At 37.8% G+C, this 19,401-nt stretch overlaps 1 protein-coding gene across 1 annotated transcript in view; it reads left to right on the top strand.

The window, feature by feature from the left end:
* Positions 1-19,401, top strand: part of NIBAN1 (niban apoptosis regulator 1) — an 88,034-nt gene that overhangs the window by 51,315 nt on the left and 17,318 nt on the right. The window contains exons 6-7 of the mRNA XM_029284262.1: positions 1,674-1,788; positions 2,420-2,587. Coding sequence (XP_029140095.1) covers positions 1,674-1,788; positions 2,420-2,587 — 283 coding nt within the window. The remainder of the gene's footprint in view (positions 1-1,673; positions 1,789-2,419; positions 2,588-19,401) is intronic.

Raw genomic sequence — 19,401 nt, 5'->3', positions numbered from 1 at the left:
ACTTATATTCCTCTGCTTTGACCTGTACCCCTTTTATTTCTTTATTTGCTCTAATTTGAACTAAAAGTACTTCAAGAGTCAAAATAAAGAGTAGAGGTGAAATTGGGCATCCCTGTCTTACCCCTTTGTTTATTTCAAAACTTTTTGTGTTCTCTCCATTGAATATCACACTAGCTCTCTGTGTTCTATATATTGCCTTGATTTGATTATTTAATTGTATCCATAATTAATGTGACGATGAATACAATATCTTAATTTCGGAATGGTTACTTTCCAGCTTTTCATCTTGAAAATAAGATACTAATGCACATGGGTTTCATCTCAAGCCTATATGAATCTGGGCAGTTAATAATACTTAAAAACAGAATAAAAACAATATAAGAAAACTATAAATAGCAGCTGGGGAAAAACAACCAACAGCAATACGGAATTCATAACAGTAAATACAACTAAGAAATGGGTTCACTTGCATCATCAGGGCCCCAGGCTCGCTGATAAAACCAAGTCTTCAAGGTTTTACCAAAAAAAGTCAGTGCAGTTAGGGAAGGTCTGATCTCTGTGGGGGATGATGTTCCAGAGGACAGGGGCCACAACAAAAAAGATTCTCTTCAGATGACACTCCCTGATGGGACAGGAGCATTCATCTCCTGTAAGATGTATAATCCAGGGAGAGACAGTCCTATATAAGTAACCCAGTCCCAAGAGGTCCAGCACCTTGCATTGAACCTGGAAGCATACTGGCAACCAATGCACCTTGCAGAGCAGAGAGTTTGCATGTGCTGTATGACAGACACCCATGACTGCCTGTATCACTGCATTTTGCATCAGCTGAAGCTTCTGAACACTCTTCAAGGGCAGCTCCATGTAGAAGCATGTTGCAGAAACCCACTTAGGACACCAATCAGGGACACCAATGACGTGACAAAGTTAGCATATTGAAGAATGGAGATTGGTTTGTGGGCTAGAGGAGGGGATGGGGGGGGAGAGATAACAATAGAAATTTCATTTAGTGAGACTTGAAAGATATAATCTAATAATTCACTTTTCCTAGAGAGGCTATGGAGAAAATCAGCCTCATTTATTGACAGTGTCTTCTTACAGCTGATAATGATGCTAAACAAAAATATATTTATGCATGGGAAATGTTTATGAGTCCTATTTCCACTTTTCAAAGCATTAAGCAGAGTTGCATTCTGGCCCCATCATTGCCTAGGTTTTAAATTAATGACATTGATCAGGAGAAGGTCTTACAACATCATATCAGAAATGCCCTCCATCATCATACCATACCCCCAAAAAGTTAATTCTATTACTTGATTTCATATTTAATGTATAATAAACGTTATGCATACTACTTGTCTAATTTATTTTATTTTATACATACTATTATATTAATGTTTAATAAATGATCCTATCTTCCAGGAGGATCCTAGAATCCTATTGGAAGAGAAAATGCAGTTTAAAAAAATTAGATAAATGGAAATTTTAAGTGAGGCTGGGGTGTATGAACTATGTGGTTATTTAGAGCATTTATTTACCTCCTATTCTGGATTTTGAAATTTAAGTGTTGTTCACATTCTTTCATTCATTTTAGGAGCCACTTCTTAAGTTAAAGGTGCTTTTGTGTTTTGTTTTTTAAAAAGAAAATCTTTACTACTGTTTCTTAATTGTAGGCATTCCAGAAAGGAATAAGTTCAAAGACTTGTATTTTTCCTGTTGGAGGGAAAGTGCTAATTACAGGGGAAGAATATAACTCACTATCTGATAAACATTTCCCAGAACCTAATGGTAAGGTATAGCCCATTCCCCTTTATTTTTTATACTGCTTAGCATTTTAGTTGATGTTCTCTTTCAAGTGTTGTATTGTCTTTATAAAAGGTTACACACATGGTTTAAAGGCATGCATTTAATAAGCTTGCCTACCTTACACAATAAAGTGCTATCCTATGATTGTCCTGAAATGTAATATAATTTGAGTCATATCAGACTCAAAACCAAGAGCAACAATGGAAGCTTAATAGAAGCAAAGATAGCAAGAGACAGAGACATAATCAAAGCCAAGTAAACACTAATATTCAAGAAAACAGGCACTCAGGCACGATTCTGATGTCAGAGACAAATTACTCAGATTAGGGACAGTATGTATGTATATATTTATTGAATTTATATAACTGCCCATCTGATGCACATAACTTATACATTCTGAATCTGGGGAAATGTGAGTCCATACTAAGGAATCTGTTCACTGAATGCTCAGATAGGCTGATGCTACAACCTGGGTGATGTCTAGAGCACCTAGAGTTGCAATGAAAACTAAGCAAATGTTAAGGCAAGATTACCTGTCTACTGGGAATTTGTCTATAATTACATGTAAACCTTTTGGAATGACTAAGAACATAAACGTATGCATATATTTAAGGTTCCAGTGAAAAGGAGAATACCCAGGCCTTTGTTGTCCCTCCAAAAGAATTTCCAGTCTACCTGTGGCAGCCGTTCCTTAAACATAGTTATTACTGTTTTCCGGATTCAGAAGCTCAGAAGCAATTCAGCACCATGCTGAACGATTGCATCAGGCACTTAAACCATGGTGAGTATAGCAGACATAATCTGATAACGTTGCTATTGTTCTGCCTTTCAGGAAAAGATCCATTTGACCATTGGTTGCAAACTAATCCATGTAGCAAAAATGAAAAACTATGTTTCTCTTGCATTATCCTGATAAGTAATGACATGCTTAGAGTTGACCCAACACCTTTTAAATGAGAGACATATGGCTTCGTGTTTATACACGCTTATCTTTTTAAGGATCAGTTAGTGGGTGGTGGGTGGAGAAACCAACTATGTTGACAGCAGCAAAGTCATCCTCTATATTGTGGAGAGAACTTTGCTGGTAATTCAGTCAGACATGGAGAAGGCAAAAGCTGGGTTGGCAATCCTATTATTTATTTCCTTACCCTGTCATTTTGTCTAGCCGTACAGGAAAGAGAGTTGTAGATTTGCTACCGAGAGTGTAGTTTGCAGTTTCAAAAGTTCAATCTGACAAAGTGAAATAACACTGATTTTGTTAACATTAGAGAAAGTGCTTTCTCATTTTTTACTTATTGGTTCTTCAGAGCATAAGATTTGCCTGAAAGAGGTGATATTGGAGAAGCATGTAGGGGATAGCGTTTGCACTGTGAAATCACAATGGTTTGTCATTCTGATGAGACCTGCAGATGCTGTGGCTGCTTCTGAACATAATGTTGAAATGTAGAATACTCTTATTCAGAAAGCCTGATATGCTTTTCATTTCCTAAACTACATATAGATATACATTACAAAAGAGCAGAAAGGGAAAAAAATCAACTATTGTCTTTTAACAATTTTCATATGCACTTGAAATTTGCATAACAATTATATATTAAGACTCCCCCCCCCAAAAAAAAACACCTGCTGGACTTGTTGACTCAGAGAATACGTGACCCCTGCTTTCTTATGCAGAGAAATTAACCATCTCTCTCCAAAAATGTGTGAACTGGCATGTTCTCTAACCATTCTGCTCTTAAGAATGTTTTTTTTTTCCCAATCTTCTGCAGGAGGATTTGCAGAATAATGTGCATTAACCGATTTGTACATTTCTCCCACTTCGCTATGTAAGAAAACCGAGCAAGTTGAAATGGCTAAACTCAAACTTTATCAGGCAAAAGGAAAATGTGTGTTTAGCTGTTTCAACTTCTTTTTTTTGGGGGGGGGTTGCAGAAGCCTGTTAGTTTTGCAAGCCAATGGGGAATAAGAGGTGGCAAATAGCTGGACACTGTTCTTTCTGGGATTTTTTGAAAACTAACTGGAAAACTCAGACTGGAGCATAAAACTGGGATCTCAGTCAGTGTGTGTTTTGTCATCAACATACGGCAAAAGGCCCACACACTCAAGTTTCAGCATTGAGATGATTTCATACTCAGTATAAGATTTCATATGTATTTTGAAATATCTATCAAATATTGACTGATTTTTCAAAACTTCTAGTGGAATTGGTGGAAAGAACTGGTCATGTAAGAAGTAACCCTCACTTCATAGTCAGTGTCACAATGTAAATGGCCATGGCAGGCCAAAACATGCTTTAAAAACCCTTAGGCCTGAAATTCAGGAGTGGTAACTAGAATATTTTCCTTTACCAATTTTATCTTCCTTTTTCATGAATGAGGCCCATTCCTTCCAAGCTATAGTTCTGTAAGCAGAACTGTGAATATACAGTGCATTTGGCACTGAAAGGTTAAGGAAGATTAAGTCCAAGCCTACATATGGTGCTGCAAATCCCACAGGAGGAACACATGAGCTGATATTTTGCAAACCATTGAATCTGTAAGCTTCAGGGAACATGTTTGGTAAAGCAGTCAGCTGAAGTCAATTTCCTGTAAAGCATTCTTAAAGGGAAAGTTTTTCCATTTCATGGTTTATAATCTCCTTATTCATTTCTCAAAACCTCGGTAATAAAATCATCTGCGTGGAGTCTAATACCTTTTGTTTTGTCCTGGGAAAGTAATTGAAGGGCTCAATTTTTCCTGGCACTTTGTGAATCTTCTGTGACTCTAAATCTTCAGTAATGCTTTAGTTTGTTCAAAAGGCAGAACTGTTTCCAGACCTGCAATCCTCTTGGTAGTTTCTGTTTTTAATTGAATTTCAAACCATCACTTTGGAGGACAATAGGGTACTTGCAAAATGAACAAAAGCAGTGTTTCCAATTTTTGAACAGTTTTGGATTTCTTTCCTGAAATGTTTGTTCCTTCTCTTCCTCCTCTTACTTCTTCTTGTCAGAAGGGTGGAACTACTATACTCTGGAAAGTTCTCCCACTTATTAAGCATTTGGATACGTTGAATTAAAGATTTTCTGGGCTAGATGCTTCTAGGTGTTTTTTGTTCTGCTTTTTATGTTGCACAAACTGACATTTCATCATGCCTAATCATGTGATCTTGTTTTGAGGGAGGAAGTTCATTGCAATATGTTTTAACTGAATGTTAGTACGGAATCTAGCAACAAGATGGCCGTGTCTTGACTGATGTCCTCATCTGGTATGTCACCTGTTCAATTACCTCAGGATGGCTACTTAATGATGTGGATCTTGGGAGACAAGGCCAAGAGATATAGCCAGGGGAAAAGGTAGTTGAGCCTGCTGCAGAAATGTGGGCAGGGCAAGGAACTTAGAAGATACCCTCCCTAGTTTTATGTGCTGTAAAGGAGCTCGGGGAAGTGACAGAGAATTGTATTTCAGATTTGCAAGATTCTGTTAATGTAACTTTACAATAAAGCAGAATTAGTTCATATGGTTGTGTTTCCTGTCTGGTGAACCTAGTAAGGCTGATATGTTTAGCTTTTAGTTTAAAAGCTAAACAGTCATTGGTAGCAAGTATAGACACACTGCAACTAACATCTCCAGCCCTCCTGTTGCAGCTTACGTTCCCTTGAGAGGCGTTGTAATTTTATATGCCAGTCTGATAATTCTAAGCAAGTTAAATTTGATATGATTTGATAAGAACAAATTCAGAATTTGTTAAGGCTGTGGGAAATAATTAGGCTGAAGGTCGACTCTGCTTTTGCTCAAAACATTCCCATCATAACTCAGTCATGGTGTGTATAAATATTGTAGTGTTTCTGAAAGTGAAAGGTGAAAAAGACCTCCACAATAGCAGAAGGTTTCCTTCCCAGGATTTCCTCCCAGACCTACTTCTTATTAATATGTTGGCTGAACTGTTTGAAATTGTAACCAGAATCTAGTGATGCCAAGGATATGTGATACTATTTTCCCAGAAAAATGGGAGGTGCATATAGTGTGGTAAGGATTGGCCATATCTGGAATCAATGGACTTCAAATGGCATAATGTGAAAATGAAGGTTCAGCATGGCATCTATATCTGGAATGTAGATTATTGTTCTTCAACAGATTAAGGTTGCACATAAGAAAAAAATTAAGATCTCCAAAGTCAGATCCCCAAATAAGGTCGCAAATTTGGGTTACTTTTGTCCACTTACACGAATGGAGGAACAAAGTGAGAATAAAGAGATCATGTGCAGTAGCATATTCACAATACATCAGGTTAGACTATGAATCCTTATATTATGTGCAAGAGTGAACATAATGGACAGCTAGATGGGCATACAAATTTAATAATAAATAAGAATGGCTAATGTCAATCAAAATTTCCAGCACCCATGGCTTTCATTCTTCACGCATACTTCCTATCTTCAAAAAAATACAGATAGTCCTCGATTTACAATAGTTTGCTTCTGACCATTCAGGGTTACAATTAATGGCATTGAAAAATGTGATTTATGATTGTTTTTTACATTTATGACAGTTGCAGCATCCCCATGGTCATGTTAGCAAGATTCAGATATTTGGCAACTGATTCATATTTATGACGGGTCATGTGAGCCCCTTTTGTGACCTTCTGACCAGCAAAGTCAATCAGGAAGCCAGTTTCACTTAACAACTGCCTTACTAACTTAACAACCACTGTGGCAAGAAAGGCCATAAAATGGGGCAAAATTCACTTAACCTATGTTTCACTTAGCAACAGAAATTTTGGGCTCAATGGTGGTCATAGGTTGAGGACTATACCAGTATTAGAAGCATATGACTTCATTTATTGCATATGCAAAAGAAGTAGATTTTGTGTGTTGTGTAAGTGTGCATTATTTTAGCATGGAGTTTCTGTTCACTTAATGAATTCAGTTGACTTTTCGTTCAATTAATCTTTCCAAATGCTACAGCATGTGATACTATACATACCTACTGACTTTTTGTAAGCATTGATTTGAGAATTAGTATGGTGCAGTTGAATTAAGATTAGAAAGACTAAAATCCAAGTTCACTTTCAGCTCTCAGAGCTCATTGGCTGACTTTAGACTGGTGCTTTCTCTCAAACCAACTTACAATTATCACATTTGCAGACGACACGAAGCTGGCAGGAATAGCCAACACTCCAGAAGACAGGCTTAGGATACAGGAGGCTCTGGACAGATTTGAACACTGAGCGCTATCTAACAAAATGAAATTCAATGGTGAAAAAAGTAAGGTTCTACATCTAAGCAAGAAAAACCAAATTCACAGGTATAGTATAGGGGGTGCCTTGCTCAATAGTAGTAACTGTGACAGGGACCTCGGAGTCCTAGTGGACAATCACTTAAATATGAGCCAGCAGTGTGCTGCAGCTGCCAAAAAGGCCAACACAGTGCTAGGCTACATTAAAGAGGGATAGAATCAAAATCACGTGAAGTATTAATACCACTTTACAATGCCTTGGTAAGGCCACACTTGGAATACTGCATCCAGTTTTGGTCACCACGATGTAAAAAAGATGTTGAGATTCTAGAAAGAGTACAGAGAAGAGCAACAAAGATGATTAGGGGGCTGGAGGCTAAAGCATATAAGGAAAGGCTGCAGGAATTAGGTATGTCTAGTTTAATGAAGAGAAGGACGAGGGGGACATGATAGCAGTTTTCCAATATCTCAGGGGCTGCCACAAAGAAGAGGGAGTCAAGCTATTTTCCAAGGCGCCTGAAGGCAGGACAAGAAGCAACGGATGGAAACTAATCAAGGAGAGAAGCAACCTAGAACTAAGGAGAAACTTCCTGACAGAACAATTAACCAGTGGAACAACCTGCCTCCAGAAGTGGTGAATGCTCCAACACTGGAAGTTTTTAAGAAGAGACTGGACAGCCATTTGTCTGAAATGGTATAGGGCTTCCTGCCTGAGTAGGGGGTTGGACTAGATGACCTCCAAGGTCCCTTCCAACTTTATTATTATTATTACACCAGACAGTTGTGAGGGAAAATTGAAGTTGCTCTCTATTATTATATTGAGAAGTTGCAGACAGATAGGATATACAGTAAATCTAAAATTAAATAATTTGTTAGATAGGTTAACATTAGAATTTCTAGAGCAGAGGTCCCCAACCTTTTGCGCACCAGGGACCAATTACATGGAGAAAGGTTTTTCCACGGACCGGAGGGGGAGTGGTTTTGTGTGCTGCCTGCATCCTGCGGATGGGGCTTTCCTTGTTTGTGCGGACCGGTTACTGGCATGCTGTGGCCCGGTACTGGTCCACAGACCGGAGGTTGGGGACCCCTGTTCTAGAGCATTATAAAGATACTGTAACAAGTCACCAGAGGTAAAAGCTATTAATGGGATTGTATTTCTTCTCTTGAGAAATTTTGCTAACCTTCTCTTTCATCTTCACAAAAAATTTTCAGATGCTTTATCTGAAGAGGAAACAATGAAATATTCACTTCAGGATTTATTCTTGGAGACATTTCTACGGCACATTTGATTGTTATCATCCTTGAGTCCTTGAAATTGTGGAACTAAAAGATTTAAATTCCTAAAATACGTCTTATTTATTACCTCACTCTAGTCTTTGTGTTTCGGGAAAATTCCAGGATAAAAATTAGGCAGCATTGATTGCAAATTATTAGGAAGTGTTCATACGAATATCAAAACCTGTAACATTTGTATTCAATAATATGTAACTCTGCATATGAAGTATGCAATTTTTCAGTGGCTATAAATACAGCATATGAATGCAGGCCTGTATCCTGTTTGGAAGTGACCTCATCTAATTTCTGTTGGTGGTTAGCAGCCTTTCTATCACATGATGTGGCTAAGGAAACCTCTGAGTCTTGGTTCTTTGCATTCTCAAGCAAGTCAGCTCTTCTTACAATAGATGAATACTTAGTGAAGCTTCTTTTTTTTAAAAAAAAAAAAAAGTCAAACTCTCCAGAAATCTGCTCTTAATCAGTCTTCCAGGTTAACAAACTGTAGCCAAATGCTGAATCACAAAGCTGCTATTCAAAATTAAACCTCAGAACACTATAGAATTCTCCTGCAGTATAAAACGGGAAATGATTGCAGCCAAGACTTCCTATAATGCAGCTGGATCCTCAACTAGAATAGTCATTGGTAAAAAATTTAAGTTTTCATGGATGAGACTGTGCATAACTGGAGTCTGCATCCTTTGCTGAATACTCCATAGTTTCTCCTAGAATTTTTTCAAACTTCTCTCTACAAGAGTAAAACATTGATTTTTTTTTTAAACACAGTATTCTTGATTCCCAGTTTTCCTAACAGGACTCTAATTTAGAGTAAAAAAATGCTTAAGATTTCAAATAACTCTCCCTAATCTCCCATCCTGTTCATGTCAGAGCACTGTTCAAGGTGCTTTCGGGTTGAAAGATTAGCCAATGATATCGCCATTGCCCGAGGGACCTGTGGGGGCTCCTTTCATATCCATGCAAGGAGCTGGAGCGAGTGATGGGAGCTCACCCCACTATCCAGCTGCACTCAAGTCTCAAACGTGAATTTACTAAACTCCAGTCCAACATCCTAATCATGTGAGTCACCGTGCTCCCAGCCCAATCTAATTGCTTTTAATTTTTTCTTTGGAAGCCAGATGATGTCGTTAACTTACAAAGTTTAACTACAGGGATGCCGTCCTATAACTTGAGAGTTCCAAGTGGTACAAGAAAAGTTCATGGCACCATACATGGAAGCAACAAGGCCTGCGGGCCAGAGCTATGAAATACAATTAGTCTTCTGGTTTCCTCTTTTATAGCTTATGGTTCTAGTCTACATGATTTAACCACAAAAATGAGCTGACTACCAAAGTCTGAATTAAAAAAAAAACACCCCTGTTTAAGGAGCTAGTATAGCATGGGGATTATGCTTTAAATTAGAAATTCAAATTTTACTTGTGCTATTAATGTACTAAGTGCTGTTAAGCAGCGAAATCTGTTTCCACTTTTTATCTACAGTATGGAAATCATAACAGACATTCTAAGTATCTGTTGCAAACATCACTAGATAGTCCATGGGAAATGCATTGGACTTTGTAAAATAGTATTTAAAAGATAACAAATTGTTTAATATTTGGAGGGAGGGACATTGATACTCCTGCAAGCACATTAACTAAGAGAGAAAGGAGTGGTTGTTCCATTGCATAGTTGGGGCACTTCATCTCCTTTTTGCTATGTGAGAAGTGCACAGATAGATCACAATCCGATCAATACTGTTCCTCTAAAGAAGGGCCGTGTAACCTGAAAACACTGCAGTACATAGTTTTGGTGATTCATCATCCCTGTCTCTTGTAACTGAGTTTATTTGTATTTTGTCACTTCTTCCTTTGATTTCAGAGCAGCTAGAGGGGGAATAATTAAAGTACAATTTGTGTGGCCCAGTATGAAAGTGGCCTGATACAATCATCTTCATCCTGAACAGGCAACATGCGTCCACGTGGCTTGTTGGTGCCTGCCAGAATCTTAGGTCCCTGACTACCTTTAAAAAAAAAAAAAGTTCCTTAATCATAAAATTAAATTGGATGCTGTGAAGCAAAGCACCAGTCTCTGGGGTGGAGATAAGAAACTGATTTGTTTTCTAGAACTGGCTGGAGTAGCAATGTCATGTCTTGATAAGATTCACACACAAGCCGTTTTATCATCACCCCTAGCATCTGAAAATTTCCTAAACTGCTCCAACATAAATAAACAGATTATCCCTAATTATTGCTATGACCCCTTAGACTACTATATTAAAAGTAATAACTAATACGGAATGAGTTCCCATTTCTCTAGATTTCCTAGGGCCAAAGGTATGGAAATTTGATATATTTTTTCAGGACATCCTGATTCTTACTCAGAGAGAACTAGTAGTAAAAAGAGGAGGGTAGTAGAGAGAATGAGGAACAGGAGTGAAGACTGCTTTTTCGGTCAATCTTTGCAACACTGGCATGGTTTGCTGAGAAGCAAAGAAGACTAATAGACAGCTGTATGTTTAAGTGCCAGCTCATAGCTCTTATTTCTCGGTCATGCTCCAGAATTATGGGAGTAGCTTCATGAGCCCAAAAGTACTGCCTCTTCTGTTTCACGAAGCCCAGAGTTTTGCAATGGTCTTTCTATATGCAATGGAGGTAATCTAGTTCTCACTACAGGATTGTAGTTATTGGACACTCCTATCTATGGGATAATCCAGTCCTTTCTCCTCTTGTAACATTTTGGAAAATAAGGGTTTGAAGAGCAGGAAAAATGGATCCGCACACCCACAGACTGTCATCCAGATTCCCATGTGATAAATAAACAGAAGAGCAGAGCAAGGCTTATTTTTTAAAACCTGGGCTTATTATTTCACACATGGTTCATTTGTGGAGAAGACAGTTAGACAGTTAGTCCAGTGTTTTCTATGTCTATTTGTCTAAGCATCTGGGTTAGGTTACACAGACAGGAATTAAAGTTTTCCTTCTTACTTGCAAGTTGCCCAACAGGTTGCACCACTGCTTCCTCTGTGATACTGTATTTGCATTGTGTTTTGACATTTGTAAAGCTGGAAAGCATTGCATGGATGTTTTGTCATTTATTTTTAAGGTCAATGCTTTTAGTGTTGGTTGATCAAGTGCTTAAAAATGAAACCCAGCATTCTGGAAGATCAATTAGTTAACAGAAAAGATATAAGAAAGTAAACTTAACTATATCATACTCAGCTAAGATGAAAAAAGACCAAAAGGAAGAGCTATTTTTTTTTTAATGTTCTGTAAATCAGAAGAGAGAAAATAAAAGAGAAGAGCAGGATTTTGGAGGGGAACTGATATTGCAACGGGTAATCTTGTTTGGGTCCCCTGATCAGTCTGTGTTCAAAGTAAAATGGGGAGTATACTGGACTTAACAGAAAAGCAGAATGACAAAGTTGGAAGGGACCTTGGAGGTCTCCTAGTCCAACCCCCAGCTCAAGCAGGAAACCCTATACCGTTTCAGATAAATAGTTGTTCTTGAAAACCTCCACACCGCACACACACACCCTAGCTTGATTTTTAAGTGTGTGCCTCATCCCAAAACTAGGGCTTATTTTTGGGGCTAGAGCTTATATTAGGCCCACCCCCAAAAATCAAGCTAGGGTTTATTTTGGGGGGTAGCCTTACTTTCAGGGAAACAGGGTAGATAAAGTCAATGGGAAGGGGTAGTCTGGAACGGGGCAAGATTAGTATCACCACTCTATTTGTTATTTCTACTTCAAGAAAACTGTTTTAAATAATATTCAATACTGGTGACAAACTGGTTGAGAAAAAGCCGATTTTTAAAACAGGCAAGACAAAAATGTTTCTGGTCTGTTTATTTTAAACTATGTTGAATTTTAGGTATTACCGAGATTGAACATTTTAAGCTACAGTTTGGTTATACTCCTGGGATTAACCCTTACCAGATTGCCCAGATTTTTGTGTTAAATTGGAGTGCCATTGCATCTGTTTCTGGAATTGTCAGATAGAATCATAAAGGCATTAACAATTATATCACACTCAACACAGTGTTGCATTTGGAAATGACTTCTAGAATCTAGATTGTAATAATAACTGCCAGGATCACTATTCCTAGCCACTTAAATAATGCCTATGTGTCTTTGTTATGAGGACTTCAGTTTAAAACGTTATAACCTCTGCTGATTTTGAAGAGGGCTACTTTAATGATTGGTCTCTCATATAAACATGTCCAGGTTTTAAGATACCTGAAAGAGGACTTTCTCTTTCCTTCCATTATAGGAGGTACATTTAGTGAGAATATAAGAATAAAGCCACCTTCATGGCTTTTATTATGGTCTGGATTTTCCCCGTAAGGCATCTAAAATAGTTTCACAGTCCTGGTTTGGAGGTTCATTTGCATGGCTCCTTATTCTACGAACAGTAAACTAGATGCAAAATTAACATTCTCAATATAACTGCAGTTGACAGCAGATCAGATTCAGTCTGAAAAAAAATTCAGCTGGGGTAGCAATAATTTGGGGTTTGAAGTATTTTCACTGATCAGAGGCCATTGTGCTTCCACTTTCTCCAGTTTTTTTTTACTTCTGATAGATATGAATGTCAATTTCTTTATAAAATACTGAAATAGTGCATGCATAGAATACATTCTATTCTGATCTAAATTTCAGACTTCTACTTTCATCTTCAAATCTATTGTCTTTCCTAGCTGATTGAGAAAGCGGAATGAAACCAAATGAGAATTTTCTTAAGTTTGCATCGTTTATCTATTATTTCTTAGGTCAGTGATGGCAAACCTTTTAGAGACCGAGTGCCCAAAAACTGGCCCCGCCACTGCTCCACCCCCTGCCCCCCTGCCCCGCCCCCACCCCGCAGGGCTACTCACTGCCTCCAGGGCCTGCCGCAGATTGCCCAGGCAGCCCAGCAGCACCATGCCCTCTGCCTGCGCCCAGCAGCATTAACTGCGCATGATGGGGCGTGAGACTAGATTCTTGTCTATGCTGCCTGGCTGCCATGTTCTTGGCTATGCTGCTCCGCATGGGCCACACTCAGGGGCGACTCTTCTCCAGGGGGGCTGCTGGTGAGGAGGGGGTCATGGGGGGAGGCAAGGCTGGGGCAATGGCACTTGTGCCCACAGAGAGGTCTCCAAGTGCCGCCTCTGGCACACGTGCCATAGATTCACCACCACTGTCTTAGGTGTTTGGCTGCATTCTGAAGATAAGACCTTATGATTCTCCTGCTCATCTGCCTATTTAAATAGTTAAAATGGTCTCCAAGAAAGATTTTGCAACACAAAAGCATTGTTCATAATGATCTACATCTTATATATTACAATAATAGTTTCTCACATATCTGTGAAAGAATTAGATTTATTTTGGATACCTGGGATATGTTTATGTATGTTTGAATGTAGGCATTCTGTTGCCCAGGAATTCCAGAGCTGGTGGGCTAGACTGCAAAGACAAAAATGTCCTGAAGAACCCAATGGCAATTGATCAAAGTGATCAAAGAGAGAAGCAACCTGGAATTAAAGAGAAACTTCTTGACAGTGACGACAATTAACCAGTGGAACAGCTTGCCTCCAGAAATCGTGGGTGCTCCATCACTGGAGGTTTTTAAGAAGAGGCTAGACAATCACTTGTCTGAGATAGTATAGGTTCTCCTGCTTGAGCAGGGGGCTGAACTAGAAAACCTCCAAGGTCCCTTCCTTTTCTATTCTGTTCTGTTCTGTTCTGTTCTATTCTATTCTATTCTATTCTATTCTATTCTATTCTATTCTATTCTATTCTATTCTTTACAAAGTTGGCAAGAAAAATTCATAAATGCAGTTACCAACATTAAGCTTGATTCAAGGGCATCTTTACCCTTGTTACAGCAGATGGCAGCCTCTAGACAATTTTGGCTGATACTAAAAATATTTAAGCAAGGCCTGCTTAGTACTTGAGATATCACCAAAAATGTCCTAGGATTGTAAACGGACTGGAAAATAGAATAACAACAATTATAGAAATAGTTAGAGGTAAAACCCTTCTGTATTAGTGCAAAGAAAACTTCATGAATTTTTACAATAGCAATCTTTAGTGCTTAGTAAACAGCATGTTGTCTAGGTTCATATATTTAAAAACAATAATAATTTCTATAATTCCATAATCAATAAATTAGATAATGATATATTTCTTTGATCTTCTCTTCTTCTAGTAGTATTTTCCTTTGTCAACATTAAGCGAATATACAGTAATTCTTAATACTTTCGAAACATACAAGGTTGGATATAAACATTTTTCTTGTGTTTGTACAAATAAGAATAACATCCACATATAACATCTTTTCTGATTGGCTTATGTTTCAATTGTATTTATAAAAGTCCTTATTAAGTCACTATGTGTCCTGTTTTCAAGATTCTTATTTAAGCTTAATTTCCCCTCAGTATTCAGACCATTCTTATCAGTCATAATTTTCTCAAAATTTATTATCTTTAAATATCCAAACTTTTCTTTTACATACACCATCCCAGTATTTTTGCATCTCATATATTATAAAAAATACTATACTACTGATATATCTTATCCCTCTTACTGTAGGGCCCCTTTATATTCAAAATTTATCTATTCTTTTAACCATATTCAAACAAGTGTTTAATCATATAGTACTCCATCTGGTAAGTCGAATCAAGTCTCTTGAATCTAACCCTAGCCTTCTTCTTTTGCCATGTAGCTTTCCATGTCAGTATGTTCCGCTTGCCAGGGGATTCTTCCTGTATTTTTGTGAATATTGTTAGGAATAGGAAAGACAAGTAGAATGTATGTTTTTTGTTTACTAAGCACTAAAGATAGCTATTGTAAAAAATCAATAAAATATATTAAAAAAAGAAAAGAAAACTTCATGAATTCTTCACTTTCATTATAAATAAAGATCCCTTGCTTACCCATATGGATTTTGTACAGGAAAAACACTATTCTACTACCAGAAACAAATAGGAGAAGTTCTGTATCTCTGAGACAAATCTCATTAATGCATCAGTTGACTACTACCTGTGCTTGATGATCCATCCTAGGAAAATTCTCTTGAGGACCTTTAAATTGTCTAAAAGTTCTTGCTTTTCAGTAGAGACGTTCAGATATGCAGCAGAATTATCAGTTAGTTATAAAAAGATAAAGAGTCACACTAAATCATGGGAACAAACTTGGAGATGACAGTTTAGTAGGATTATGGTATCTCTCAAGTCATTAGTTGAAACAAACTGTTTCTCCATACCAGATTTAAATTGAATAAAGGGGTAAAATTAATTAACAAAATGTTTTGCATTTCTTGAGAATCTATTTTTCCTATTTCATTAACTTCTTACTTAGAACAGTATTCTCTGCAGATAATATGCTTCGTTCTGGTTCAGATGCCACAATTTACAAAATCTCATGTTTGCTAGCATTGTACTGTATCAAGCTAATAGTTTGTTCCCCCAAAAAAGAAAAAGAATAATTGTCTCATCTCTGTGGAATGATGATGTCATTGTGTTGTGCTATAGAGCAGGCAAAGCTATCTAAAAAAATTTAGTAGTTCCCTGGTTATTAGAATGAAATAATGAAACAATAAATAACCATGTTTTGTTATTCCAACACTTAGTTTTAGGATCTTATTCCATTTTCAGAAGAGGTAGAGAATAACGTTACAGAAGATTGTTTAGATTAAATTCAGTGGTGACAGAATGAATTCCCAATTGGTAAGAATTATTTCAAAAATCTATATTGCCAAATGCTTTCTATTCTGTTTTTACAGAAAAACTAAAAAAAAACCCACCTTCATTTTAGTGATATAATAGTAGGCATTTTGAATACCTTTATTCATTCTGATTACCTCAATTTACACTATCAAATGAATCTAGTAATTGATAATTCTATTGGTCTTGACAAAATTGACATTTTGGCCTTTGAGGCTATGAGCTTCATAACATTTCAAATCAGTCTGTTTCCTTTGGAACCTTTAGGAAGAAAGAACAGTCTTTGGCTCTGCTAGTGTTTGAGAATCTGCCGTAATATTCAGAGAATGAAAAATGATATCTTCTAACTAAGCTACCTTTCTTTAAGCTAGGCCCACTGCCATTTTAGGATTCAGGATGGGTACTACTCCTGTCTCTGAAAGCATGTGGATATACAAGAAGACCCATTATCAACGAAATGACTAAGGCAGAAGGGATGAGCATGTTGTATCTTCTTTGCATTCAAACATCAGCACTCCCCTAACTGGTCTTTTTGTCCCTTACTGGCTAGAAACAAGCATCACAATTAAATTTGAAAATATGTGACTTAGTCCTACCATTGCAATGCTTAAAGCTTCTGTGTCTTCATGTGACTTCTTTTCTGCTTTTGGTGTAAGCTTCCAGCAATTGTCCCCCGATGAACCAAATACGGAATGTATGTAGATGTGTGTATGTGTGTGTATTCATTTCATTCCATTCCATTCTTCTCTGCAGCATCAAACACCAAGTGTTTGCTATATGTCTATAATAATGCAGAGTCCAGAAATAAGACTTGAGTCTTGTATTTGCTTAACAATTCCACTGACAATATAGTGCAGGCCTGCGGGTTGGATGTGTCACGTAGAAGCCGTGCCCACCCCAGCTCTGGCAAGGGGAAAAAAGTCACACTACTTCGCAACACGTTACGTGACGCAGCGAGTTTGACACCTGTGATATAGTGGAAGCCGTGTGGGACATCCCTGTTCTTTCCCATAGCTAACTGGCCAGTTGATGTCAAGGGTGGAACAGTTCTTTCCTATCAGCAAAGAACATTCCAAGCTCATACCAAGTGATCATCTAATTGAGCATTCTGTGTCGTGTAGTGGCCAACTGGATATACTTGGGAAACTCACAAGTTTCTGGACTAGTGGAGTGGTCATGTTATAGCATTGGTTAAGAAGGCCCAACAGAGATTATATTTCTTGAGACTTCTCAGGAAACAACAACTGAATGAAAAACTGCTAGTAACCTTCTACCGTTGATCCATAGAGAGCATTCTAACCTATTGCATTTGTGTGTGGTTTGCTAACTGCACAGTAGCAGATAGGAAAGTGCTTCAGAGGGTCATTACCATTGCCCAGAGGATTATTGGCTGCCCTCTCCTCCCCCCCCTTGGACGAACTGTACAGTTCCTGCTGTCTTAGGAAAGCTCAAAACATTCTCAAAGACTCATCCTGGACATTTTTTTTTGAACTATTACAATCTGGCAGACGGTACAGGATAATAAAAACAAAAATGAATAGGCTGAAAAATAGTTTTTATCCCAGAGCTGTAATCATATTAAATACTACTGTATAGTACAAATTAAAGTGCAATATTAGGGGCAGCGCAATGGTGAATAGAATGTGAAGGATGTGTGTATATAATGTTTTTTACTTGTGCTTTTTACTTGTGTGTAGTGTGCACTGTGGGCAGCACTTAATTTCGTTGTGAGATACACAATGACAATATTCTATTCTAGTGTGATGGAAAATCAGGCAGGCCCTGGGAACATGGGGGTGGAAACTGCAGCATTGCAAAAAAGACATTTCAACCCAGGAAGAAGAGAAATGTGATAAATAAATTTGGGCTTATTTATACTACAGATAGATTAATCTGAGAATTTCTAAAGCCGCTATCAAACTTTTGTACTTTACCCTTTTCAGAAATCCATATGATTCTTTTTCATGAATGTATCTGCCTCGCAGGATTTAACAACGGGGTGTGATACTCTTCTACTTCCTTTATATAGTGTTCATGGTACACTACCTATGATAGAAGAGGCAATGAATAACCAGTATCAAAATTAGCAGCCAGTATAGCCTTGTTCTTCACAAATGTGTCCAGGCCCTTTTTAGAATGATTCAGATTTTTATTAGCACAACAGTCAGTATCAAAATCTACAGTTTAATTGTGCACCTTAAGAAAAAGCATTTACTCCTGCTAGTCCTAAATGTCTCTGCAATAAGTTTCAATGCATGAATTGGAGTCTCAGCACTCTCAGAGAATAATCAATGTTCTTTAGCCACATTTTCTTTCTCTTTCATGTTATCCTTTATCCTGCCTGAGCAGGGGGTTGGACTAGATGACCTCCAAGGTCCCTTTCAACAACAACAACAACAACAACAACATCATTATTATTATTATTATTATTATTATTATTAATTAGACGTGAACCTCAGTCAACTGAACATTCAAATTGACTGGCGCTGATGGTTGACACATGTTACTGCCAGCATCCTAGGTATCAACCAGGCACCTTCTTAAAATGTAAGATGTTCCAAGTAGCGCAATTTTTTGTAACATTGCTGGAGTTATTGTAGGAAGCTGCAGTTTCTTGAAATATTTTGCAAAGTTTTTGGACATAGTTCCCAGTGCCCTGATGACAATGGGTATCACTGTTACACGTTTCATCCATAATCGTGCAGTTTCGATGGCCAGGTCGCGATATTTCGTAATTTTTTCCAGTTCTTTTTCTTCGACTCTGGCATCTCCTGGTACAGTGATATCAATCAGCTGTACGCTTCGGTTCTCTACAACTGTGATATCTGGCGTGTTGTGTTCGAAATGGCGATCTGTCTGTATTCGAAAGTCCCACAAGATCTTCACCCTCTCATTCTTGACAACTTTTTACACCCTATGTTCCCACGACTTTTCAGACACAGGCAAGTCGTATTTTTTACACAATGCCCAGTGGATTAATTTAGCAACTCGGTCATGTCTAGCTTTTTTTTTTTTTTTTATAAAACTTTTTATTAATTTTTCAATTAAAACAACAAATACAAATGATGCATATATATACACCAACAAACAATAAAGATACTCAAAACATTTTCGGATACACTCGGCAGTCCCCGCCTTGCCTCCACCCTCATCCACTTTACCTCTCCTTCCTCCCCCTAAACCTACAACCTCTCCTCCTTTTCTTACCATCTTTCTACATCCCCTTCGCCTTCTTAACCACCTCATCGAGTGCAACTTGGGGTACCAGCCGAGTATATCCTCTTATTAATACAATTCCATTATATACCTATAATAATTAAATACATCAAATTATAATTTCCCCTAATCGCCTCCCCTCCCCGACTTCCCAGAACTAACGCACCCTAAAGCAATCAGTTATATAGAAAAAAAC

This window comes from Protobothrops mucrosquamatus, unplaced genomic scaffold (genome assembly GCF_001527695.2).
Source record: "Protobothrops mucrosquamatus isolate PMUCROS unplaced genomic scaffold, P.Mucros_1.0 scaffold472, whole genome shotgun sequence".
In the NCBI taxonomy this organism is placed as follows: domain Eukaryota; kingdom Metazoa; phylum Chordata; class Lepidosauria; order Squamata; family Viperidae; genus Protobothrops; species Protobothrops mucrosquamatus.
The sequence above is the reverse complement of the archived record's forward strand: the minus strand, read 5'-3'. Positions and strand labels throughout refer to the sequence as shown.